The sequence below is a fragment of the Schistocerca piceifrons genome, chromosome 6, assembly GCF_021461385.2.
Source record: "Schistocerca piceifrons isolate TAMUIC-IGC-003096 chromosome 6, iqSchPice1.1, whole genome shotgun sequence".
NCBI lineage: Eukaryota > Metazoa > Arthropoda > Insecta > Orthoptera > Acrididae > Schistocerca > Schistocerca piceifrons.
Window position 1 is genome coordinate 204,589,915 of NC_060143.1, and position 12,076 is coordinate 204,601,990.

Genomic DNA, 12,076 nt, shown 5'->3' on the forward strand with positions numbered 1-12,076 from the left:
CATCCCATTCAACTTACTTTGTCGTCCCTGACACAATTATGATTTCATTAACAAACCACAAAGTTCCTATTTCATGCTCCAAAATTTCAATTCCTTTTTTCAAATTTATCCTTGCTTTTCTTTGCTGCTTGCTCTGTGTACAAACTCAGTGATGTTTGGGATGGACCACAACTCTGCCTCTCTCCCATTTCAGTTACTGCCTCCTTTTCATATCCCTTGACTCTTAGAACTGTGGTCTGGTTTCTAAACAACTTATACATAATGATTTGCTGCTACCTTTATGATTTCAAAAAGTGTGTGCCAATCAACATTGTCAAAAACTTTTGTAAAATATAAATGCCATAAATCTAGGTTTGTGTTTCTTCAATCTGTCAAGATAAGTTGAAGGGTCAGTACTGCCCCATGTGTTCCTAAATGATCTTCCTCAAAATTGGCTTCTGGCAGTCATTCCAGTCTTCTGTAGGTAATTCAAATTGATACCTTGCACCAATGAGTTGCTAAGCTGATTGTTTGCTAATATCCACACGTCATCACCTGTCTTCTTTGGGACTGGTAATATTATTAAGTTAGGTTAGGTTAGGTTCTTATTGAAGCCTCAGAGTATTTAATCACTCTCACATATTTTGTGTACATGTGGAACAGTTTAATCATAGTTTTTTCTCCCATGGATGGTAACAATTCAGAGGGAATATTGTCTACTCAATGTGCATTGTTTTGACTTAGTTTTTTTCCACTGCTCTGTCAAATTCATCATGCAGTATTGCATCACCCATCTAATCGTGCTCATCCACTTCCATTGTGATAACATTGTCTGCAAGTTACTTTCCCATCCAGCCATTTTGATTGAGACATTCTGTGGTTTCCCTTATTCAATTCAGATGGATACTAGTGCCATGTAACAGGATGTAGTGGAGGCCACCCTCTATCCTTGAGTAGTATATAAAGACCTCAATTTTGACTGAATATTAAAATCTGACCCTTTTCTTCTTCCAACTGGTTTATTTCATCTGTCATAGACCAGCTGCTATAAAATTAATGTTGCTTTCCTCTTACTCTATATGTATACCAGATGGCAGTCATAAGAGTCGAGGGCCAAGAAAGGGAAGCAGTGGTTAAGAAGGGAGTGAGGTGGGGTTGTAGCTATTTCCAATGTCATTCAGTCTGTACATTGAGCAAGCAGTAACGATAACCAAAGAAAAATTTGGAGAAGGATTTAAAGTTCAGGAAGAAGAAATAAGAACTTTGAGGTTTGCAGATGACACAGTAATTCTGTCAGCGACAGCGAAGGACTTAAAGGGCAGTTGAACAGAATAGACAGTGTCTTGAAAAGAGGAAATAAAATGAACATTAAGAAAAGCAAATCAAGGGTAATGGAATGTAGTCAAATTAAATCAGGCGATGCCGAGGGAATTAGATTAGGAAAAGAAACATTAAAAGTAGTAGATAAATTTTTCTATTTGTGCAGTAAAATAACTAATCATGGCCCGAAGTATAGAGGATATAAAATGTTGACTGGCAATGCCAAGAAGAGCATCTCAGAAGAAGAGAAATTTGTTAACATTAAATACAGATTTAAATGTTGGAAGTCTTTCCAGAAGGTATTTTTCTGAAGTGTAACCTTTTACGGAAGTGAAATGCAGATGATAAGCTAGAAGAGAATAGAAGCTTTTGAAATGTAGTGCTACAGAAGAATACAGAAGATTCTATAAGTGGATCATGCAACTAATGAGTAAGTGCTGAACAGAATTGGGGAGAAAAGAAATTTGTTGTGTAACTTGATTAAAAGAAGGGACCAGTTGACTGGTCACATGCTCTGACATCAAGAGATCACAACTATAGTATTGGAGATAAGTGTAGAGGGAGACCAAGAGGTGAGTGGAATAAGCAGGTTCAAAAGGATGTAGGTCGCAGTAGGTATTTGGAGATGAATAGGGTGGCACAGGATAGATAGCATGGAGAGCTGCATCAAACCAGTTTTTTGGCTGAAGATCACAAACACACATGCTGTTGTTTTCATCATCAACCTTGTTGGTCTGAAGGTTGGTCTGATGTAACTCTCCACATTACCCTACTCTGTGCGAGCCTTCTTGTGTCTGCTTAACTGCTGCACCTTATATCCATTTGAACCTGCTTACTGTTTTTAATCCTTGGTTTCTTTCTACAGTTTTTAATTCATTCTCATGCCACTTCCAGCTATTACCAAGTAAACAATTTCTTGGTGCCTCAGTACATTCAACATATACTTCCTTTTAGTTAAATTGTACTTTAATGCTCTTTTCTCCCTAAAATTGATTCCGTGCCTGGTACTCATCAAATATGCAGCTTTCTTCAGTGCCACCATGTTTCAAAAGCTACTACTTTCATCTTGGCTGTGCTGTTTGTCGTCCATTCTTATTTCAGTTTCAGTGAAGGTATGATCCAAACTAACTTTCCACAGAAGACTTCCTAATATCTAAATTTGTGTATTGATGTTAACATATTTGTTTCTCTAAGGAAGCTTGTCCTGCTATTGCCAGTCTACAGTTTATATTGTTATTTCTTTTGTCATCAACAGTTATTTTGCTGCCAAAATAGCAATACTGGCCTACTACTTTCAGCATCTCATTTACTAATCTAATTCCTTGCTGTCATTTGACTCACATTGGGTACACTCCATTACTATTGTTTGACATTTATTGGTGTTCATCTGGTAACTTCTTTCCAAGACATGGTCTACTCTCATCTTCCAAGTACTTTCTCATCTCAGTTAGAGGTACAATGTCATCAGTCAACTGTAATGTTTTAATTTGTATCCCTGAACGTAAATTCACTTTCCAAATTTCTCCTCCATTTCCTGTGCTGCTTGTTCAATGTATGTAATGAATAATATGGAGACTGGGCTTAACCTACTATACTCCAGTCTCTTGTACTGCCTTCTTTTCATGTGTTCTGACACTGAGGACTGCAGTCTGGTTTCTGTACAGTATGTACATCACTTTCTCCCCTATATTTTATACCTGACAACTCCAAAATTTGGAAGAGAGTATTCCAGGCTACAGTATCAAATGCTTTTTCTGTGCACTAGACTCTCGCTAATTCGGCCCTCAGTAGTCCAGCCCCTCAATAATCCGTCGCAATTTCAAAAACACATACACAGTGAATTATCATGCGCAACAATGCTTAGTTAAACAATGCTTTATATACTGTATTTGAAATTGTAGCTTTCTTTACAGTCTGGAATCACGTCTTCTAAAAGGAAACATGTTATGCTAGACCTTAAGTAGAACTCAAAATTTTAGATAAGTTAAATCGAGGTTCTTTGCAGAAAGCCATTGCTGCTGAGTTCAGTGTTGGATGAGCAACTATTTGTGACATCAAAAAGAAAGAAGATGTTATTTGGCAGTACTCAACACAAATGGATAGTGAGTTGGGAAAACTGAAGGTTATGCAAATGAGTGAGGATGAAGAACTGGACGTAGCTGTTTATAGATGGTTCATACAACAACGCAGTAAAGGAATTCTAGTCAGCTACATTTAAGTCATCTGCATTTAACAAACAACTTGGCGATAGTAATTTGTTTGCAGCAAGCAAAGGTCAGCTATCAAGCTGCAAAAAAATGACATGGCATTCGGCAGCTGACAGTCACCGGGGAAAGTTGTTCAACTAACGATAAGGATGTTGATGAGTTTGTAAGCAAGATACGGAAGCTAACAGAGGAATAAGATTTAACCGCTGATGCCTTGTATAATGCTGATGAAACAGGACGCTTTTACAAGGTGCTTCCTTCAAAAACATTAGCTGCCAAGGACGAGAAGAAAGCTCTTGGTTACAAGCAACAGAAACAGTGCGTAACATTAATGGCATGTTGTAATGAAAATGGGAGTCATAAACTACCGTTTATGGTGAATGGAAATCCCAACAACCACATTGTTTTCAACACACTGACATAAATACTCTACCAGTGCAGTATTGTACTCAGAAGAAAGTATGGGTGGACAGACAAATATTCTCTTGGTGGTTCCATGAAGCGTTTGTATGAGCAGTGAGAAAAGAGCTAAAGAAGAAAAAGTCCACTGAAAGCTATCCGTGTAATTGGTAATGCTCCCAGTCATCCTTCAGATGTTTCTATGAAGTCTGATGGTATACATGTAAAAGCACTCTTTCTCCCACCCAATGTGACAGTCCTAATTCAGCCCATGGAGCAGGGAATTTTGGAATCAATTAAACATCATTATCGACATTAACTTCTCGTCTCCTTGCTGAACAAAAGTGAAAACAGCTCTATCGAGACTATGCTGAAGGCATGGAAAGCAATTAACATATGTGACGTTGTTTTCCAATCAGCTGACGCGTGGGATAAAATGGAGAGCACTACCATAATGAAGAGCTGGAGAAAATTGTGGCCATCCATTGATGCCGAGTTGGATCCAGTAGTGAGTGACAGCGATGAGCCAGTTAATTCGGAATTATCAATTACTTTGTACACTGATATGTTGCACAACCTTCGAGGAGGAGAAGAAATTGATGTTAAAGATGTTACTAAGTGGCTGAATGAGGAAAACTGTGATATGGACCAAACTTTAACAGATGAAGAAATAATCAAAAGCATGCAAGAAAGTAATGATGAAAGTGATGAAGAAGAGGACACAGGAGGAGAGATCATGAAGAGTTATGCTGCTGGTGATGAAGCTGCCGAGGTCTTACCAGACACATGCTGTACCAATGTAATGCTTGTAAAGCGGTTGCGTGATAAAGCATGCCACCGTCGCTCTCATCATTACGACAGTTAAAAATTAGGGACATGTTTCATAGTGAGTGATACGGTTGTATAATTATATACAGCATACACTCAAGGACTAAGTTTTCTTTGAAAAAAAAAAAAACAAAATAAATGAATAAAATAAATTTCAGACACTCAATAGTCCGGCACTTCCACTAATCAGGCACCCATATGTGCCAGGAATGGCCGGATTAGCGAGAGTCTAGTGTATCTGTAGGTGCTATAAATGTGCACTGATGTTTCTTCAACCTACCTTCTAAAATAGTCATAGCATCAGTATTCCGTATAAGCCCTGAGTTCTATTGAATCAGGCTAAGCTACTATTAACTTATTATCCGTTGTGTATCAATTACGTAATTCTTGACAGAATCATCTCTTGTTTCAGAGCATCCACTATGCAAGTTCCAAATCAAGGCAAGAGCATGAAGGAGAATGTGATGTATGTGGTCGAACTTTTTCCACTTTGCGCAAACTGCGACTGCACAAGGATAACGTCCACCATAAGGTCCGTCGACACCTGTGCAGTAACTGTGGCTACTGCGCGTCCTCCATCAGCTCCCTGAAAATGCACATGAGGCAACATACAGGTCTGTCACAGTGTTCTATTAATGATCGTGTAAATTTTCTAAAGCCCAATCTGCTTTTAATTAATAGTATTGTGATGTAAAATGAGTTTTCATTGATTTGATGCAGATGGGCTCAGTCATGATAGTGAGTGGGACCAGTCATGGTAGTGTAATTGCACAGGATGAGTCTGGTTGCTCTTGTGTTTGTGAGAGGCTGCTTGGGCACATGTCTGGAGGAATAGGTGACTGGAGAGGCCAGAACGATATTAGGCTTTTGTCTCCACTGCCACCCATTTTTGCTCTGTTATTCCCCTGGCAGACCACTGTGGCTTGCAGCAACTGGGACTTGCAGTGAGGTTGTATGTTGTTCCCCTGTTCCAGCAAGGGCATTGGTAGGGCTGGGGTGGGGAAATGGTGGGCCTACACACTTTGGCTGTTCCATGGGTGTCTCTCATGTCCTGTTAGTATCCATTGCTGACAGGCTGAGGTGGGGGCGCTGTTTGTGATGGAGGTCATGGTCACATCTGGTTTCTACAGCCAACCAGACACTCCCTTTTGGCCACAATTTCAAAAAGCTGCCACCCTTTGTGACCACTCACGACTTCTTGAATCCGTCCCAGTACTAGGCCACACTTGCGAGCCCAGACTTAACTGCCCATGCTGAGTGTGTTGTGTATGTGTGGAAGCAGTCCCAGCCTCTGTATGGTCAGTCCAGAAGGTGAAATTACGTTTGTCATCTGTGCCTGTGCAGAATTTCAGACGGGCTATGTCCATTGCTCTGGGAGGATCTATATAGGGTGTAACAAAAAAAAATATGGCCAGATTTTCCGTAAACAGTCCTCACATGTAGAAGAAGAAAATGTTGTATATGGACATCGGTGTGGAAACACTTTATTTCCCTGTTAGATGTCAGTTTGTATAACTCTTCAACACATTAATCATGAGCAACACTCAGGAAAAGAACATATCAGCAGAGTGTGAAATGGTTTCCTAAATGAAATGGGCAAAATACCCTCCATTAGCAAGGGTACATGCATCAGCCTGCCATCAGACTGAATCCCTGATGCACTAAGGTATCCCAGGAGAATTGCATATTGTTTCACTGCCATCCACAATACGGGCATGAAAATCTGTACATCTTGAACTGGGTTTCCATATGCTAGAGCTTCCAAATGACCCCACAAACAAAAAATCTAGTCAGTTGAGGTCCAGATAGCATAGAAACCAAGGAACTGGTTCACCTCTACCTTTCCGTCTGTCACGGAATTAGTTCCGAATGGCCACATAAATAAAAAGTTTTCTCAGTTTAGGTCCGGATAGCATGGAGACAAAGGAATTGGTTCATCTCTACCTATCCATCTGTCATGGAATCAGCTTACGAACATTAACACCAAAATGAGGAGCAGCTCCATCATGCTGGAAGTACATTTCGTCGCGTTCATAAAGGCACATATTGTAGCAAAACAGGTAGATTATTCTCTGAGAAAGCATGGTAACTGTCCCCATTGAGACTGGAGGAAGAATACGAGTCTCTAATAGACACTAACAATGCCTTCTCAAATGTGGATGATGTGATTGCACAATTTCATGAGGATTCTCAGCAGCCCATATGTGCTCATTGTGAAAATTTACTATCTGATCACAGTGAAACAAAGCCTCATTCATGAACAGCACATTTGCACTAAAGTGAGGGTTGACACATTGTTGAATGAACAGTTCACAGAAGTGCAGGAAAATCAGCTGCTGATAGTACTTTCACACTCTGTATATAGTATGGCTATAGCAGGTACTCATATAGCACTCTAAAAACACTTATGTCGTCAACATTACTTGCAGTAGCTAACTGTCATATGCTGATGCTAGGGTTGGTTGTCATCAACTGCACCAAGAAGTTCCTCCTCCAGCTGAAGTGTCCTCATCCTTGTAGTCCCCCCCCCCCCCCCCCCAAACAGTTGTGAGTAATAGGCTTAAACATCCTATGATCCCTAAGACAATGATCAGTTGTTTCAAACATCCTCGTGTTGGGGCACCATTGTTCTGGAAATCTCCGCCAATTCAAAAATTGAGTGCCACAGTAATCCTTACAACTAATGGGCATCTGCAACTTCCATTGTACTGTACTGATGCTACGTGCTTGATGCTTGTAGAGCAATTAAGTTAATCAGATTTGAACGTAAGCAGTGAAGTTAGTCACATGTCAACACAAGCAGTAAAGTGAGCCACGTGTCATCATTACCTTCATTAAATTGGAACAAAAAACACTGTCAGTGAACATAAGGATTACAACTTACTGTGCGTACCAACCAAATTTGACCAAGAGGATATTTTGAATGTTTAATATAAGAAAAGGTTTCATGTAATGCTGGTACGTTCCATTTCTGTGTGTTTTCTGTGGTTAATGTGATTATGAAGAGAAGTAGAAAATGAGTCCTAACATGGAAATAAAGCATTTGTGGACCCATTTCTATGTAACACAATTTATTCTTCTGGGTGTTGGTATATTTCCTGAAAGTTTGGCTGTACCTTATTGTTACAACCTGTACAGATGCTGAGAAACCTGCTAGGGGTTCCTCAGATGCCACCTGCTGCATTGCCTTCTGTATATGCATGCAAATGTGCTGAGCATCTGTTTGATCTCTTAATCAGACTCTGAATGAAAGAGAACAGTGGTCTGATGCTCTGTGGTGTTGTGCTGTCAGAACTGTTTAAATGTGAGGGTTATAAATTTGAGGCTACTGTCAGACACAATCATATAGTATATGCCTCTATTACAATAATTGAGGCCAGTGCCCAGATCGTAGCTGGCACTGTGGAACTGATGTGTGTGGCACGTACAGAAAATTGAGGAGTGCATCAACCACGAGCGACCACACTGCGCCATGAAAAGAGCCTTCAAAATGTATATGAATTCTCTCCCTTGGTTGCTAAGGTTTAGGGCTTAGTGAGAAATGCTACTTTTGGACTGACTAGGTTTGGGCACAGGTGTGATAGAACTGACAGCCTCATCAGTGACTCACATATATCATCGTACTCGACATTCCCCTGTGTAACTTGTGAAGCAACTGGATGGCATGGAGATGGAGAGTGGATGGAATGAGAACTCAACATTCTTCTTCTTCTATTGTCATTAGTATAAAACCGTGCATAGCGTTGGATCATTAAAGGTTCTGCACTGCCAATCAGTGTCCCTTAGTAGGTGCTCTAGCCACTCCTACTCTATTGGCGGCATTTCACTATGGAGGAGTGGGTCGTGCACTCTGGCTGCTGCTACTTCATTTGCCATGATTGAAATTTGCCCCTGGCATAGGTTGTCACCGAGCACAAACCACAGTGCCTCATTGCGTTAGTGTGGACTTATCAGTAGCTGGGGTGGGTGTCTGTATATGAGATGGGCCACTAATGAACATTATAATTGCAGTTGCTGAGGTAGAGTAGCTCCCATTGGAGGCTGTGTCTTAGGTATTGTATGCTTGGCCGCAAAAAATCCACAATTGTCAAGCCAACATTTTAACATTTTGTTCTGTGGAGGATCTGTTTGGAAGCTAGCCATAAGTTGTTCCCCCATTAGCCCCATTACCACAATATCATCTAAATTGTGCAATTAGGGATGCCCTCAATCAACTGCTTCAGATATCTTTGTAACATAGCACACACGCTATTTACTCAAAATGGAAATTGGTGGTACTGGTACATTCCGAATGACGTATGAAGAATAAGGAGTTTTTTTGACTCTTCGTCAAAAGGAGGCTGTAAATAGACATCTTTGAGATCCACTTTGGAGAAATACTAGTCTCTGCCAAATTTTCACCAGCATCTCCTCTGTTCTCGGTACAAAGTAGAGTGGCGCACTGGTTAGCACACTGGACTCACATTCAGGAGGATGATGGTTCAAACCCGCATCCCGCCATCTTGATTTAGGTTTTCTGTGATTTCCCTAAATCACTTAGGGCAAATACCAGGATGGTTCCTTTGAAAGGGTATTGCCACTTTCCCTCTCCATCCTTCTTTAATCCGAGCTTGTGCTTTGTCTCTAATGGCCTCGTTGTTGACAGGATGATAAACAGTAAGCTCCTCCTCCTCCTCCTCCTCCTGTTCTTCATTTTGGTTGAAGACCAATATTAGATTGTGCATTTGCCATTGTCTTAAAAATCACCACATATGTGAACTCACTCGGCAGGCTTGTTAATAGGAAATACTGGTGTTGCCAGCTGATATTGATATGATAACATCAAGTACCTGCAATTTTTGTGCCTCTGCTTGGACAGTATTACAAATTATGAATGGGTTTGGCCGTACTTGGTCGAAGTGCGTTCCCGCTTGTGAGAGTAGAATTCTGATGGAGTCATTTATGATTAGCTAGGCAGATACATTTTTATGAGCAAAAATGTTCTAAGTAGGCCAATGCTTTATATCAGATAGTGGATCTAGACTGTACATCAACAGAAGAGAACGTCACTGCAGAAAGCCAGTTTGTTTTCACTAGACGGAGCATCAACATAACATCATATCACTTCACATCACATCACATCACATAACTCTGTACTGAATGATGTAAGTTATGTTTCAAATACCATCTGTCTTACTAAGAGAAAGATTAAACAAAACCTCAGAGATCATGGAGTAAATGAGTCATCATTTACATTACCTAAGCAACTAGCAATGATAGTAGAGTGTATTAATGACTAAAGCAAAGTTCATAGCAGATGTTCTTTTCAGATGTTGTCTAGTGAATTTTCCACACTGCTAGAAAGTGAAAGAATAGGAAAAGAGGCATTCATGTATTTCAGATCATCACTGTTTATTTCTTTGACAAAATGTATACACATAAACACAACACCGTATTTGGTTGGCAATATATTGTGTCTTTTTACTGTATTCATTTTGTTTTGCTTTCTCTTCCAGTACCAAATAACTTAAAAACAGTAGTTTTCTCCATAAATACAGCAGACTCTCTCAGCATTAAAAAAATATTCCTTATGAAAATTGTTTCACTTTTTATGTTATTTATGGACACTGTAGGCGTTTCCTTTGTCCAGATGTCGTAAAGCTTTGTCTTGTTTGCTTTCTGATACTTTGCCTCATTTTGTCAACAAACACTCGTAGGTAAACTAACTAAGTCCTCATGGGACATTTGCAATGTGTCACAGAAACAAAGCAAACAATAAAATTAAGATTAAGAAGACACACAAGCACAAAAAATCCATTACTGTAGTAAGAGTGAGCACGGCGAGAGTAGGTTAGCTTCCATCATTAGCAGATGATGCCTACCATCATGAACATTGAAATTTTCTTCCAAAAAATCCTATACAATAAGGTTTTGTTCCATTCTGTTGTAGGTTTGTGTGAATGCTGCATTTGAAATGATTTGTAGAATGTTTTGACATTCTATTCTGTGACTGGCATTGTAAATTGACCTTTAGGCAGCTGATGAAAGACGAAGGTCGAAAACAGAAATCTAGAAGGATTTTGACACTGCTACCTCTACACTGTGGCAATAGTTAAAAATGGAAATGAAAATACTGCAGTGTTTGGGAACAGTATGTTTGAACCAGACCGAAAAGTTAGGAGATTGGCTAAACATGAAGATGCACACATTTCTCACGCTGTTCAGAAAACACGTCTTACTTAGCAGTTATTTAGAATTTGTGCAACTGGCTCTATGACTACTGATACGTTGCAGTCTGTGTTGCCTGCAGTACTTGAGCAATATGATGCTAACCGTATCTTAAGTGATGCTTAAACTGGCTTATTTCAGTGCTGCTGACTCCATAGTCCCAAATTCCGTAGTGCATTGGTGGATATTGAAAGTGAGACAGTGTGTAATGAAATGTTCGAGAAAGTTTGTAAATGGCCTTTGCTATAATATCACTCATTGTTGTAGTCGATGATCATGTGTGCACAGCACCAATTATGACAGATGAGGATATTTTGACGATGGTTCATAGCACAGAAGGTCATATTGCTAGATTTCATGAACTTGGTGTTGTAGTTCCTGTTCCCGATACATCAGAAATGCAGAAAATTACAAAAAGTTTGTACAACTATTTAGATGAACACACGAATGGCAAAATGAATAAAATGATGACTGCCTTATCAAAAAAATTACCTGGAGCAGTTAATGCATGAACTGGCTCATGAAGGTAACACCTTACACCTGTCAATTTTTCAATTCAGTTAGGGTAGCACAGGGAATCGGTGATCATAAGGCTGTTACAGCATCACTTAATATGGCTGTAAGTGTTGTGCATCAGTGGATGAAGTTGAAGAGCACTATACAACATGCAATATAATGAAAAGGATAGTTGCTACTCACCATAAAGCAGAGATGCTGAGTCGCAGAAAGGCACATCAAAAAGACTGTCAGAAAGTTATCTTTTGGCCAACAAGGCCTTTGTCAAAGATAGACATCATACACACATGCACACTCATGCAAATGCAACTCACACATACATGACCACAGTCTCCGACAGTCTTTCCGTTGTGCCTGTACCTACTGCTTTTTAGTTCTCATGCATGAATAGAGTGATGTGAGTTTCCATGTTTTCTGAGCCCATGTTGATTCCTACAGAGGAGATTTTTGGTCTCCAGAAACATTATAATGCGCAAACATAAAACATGTTCCAAAATTCTGCAACAGACCGACTTTGGAGATACATAACTATAGTTCTGTGTGCGCAAGCGTGTGTGTGTGTGTGTGTGTGTGTGTGTGTGTGTGTGTGTTTTTCCCACAACCGTTCTTGAAACTGGGAA

At 39.9% G+C, this 12,076-nt stretch overlaps 1 protein-coding gene across 1 annotated transcript in view; it reads left to right on the top strand.

Moving 5' to 3' along the window:
• LOC124802467 overlaps window positions 1-12,076 on the top strand; it is a 109,554-nt gene that overhangs the window by 70,142 nt on the left and 27,336 nt on the right. Inside the window, exon 7 of the mRNA XM_047263257.1 lies at window positions 5,146-5,347. Within this exon, the coding sequence (XP_047119213.1) occupies window positions 5,146-5,347 (202 nt within the window). The remainder of the gene's footprint in view (window positions 1-5,145; window positions 5,348-12,076) is intronic.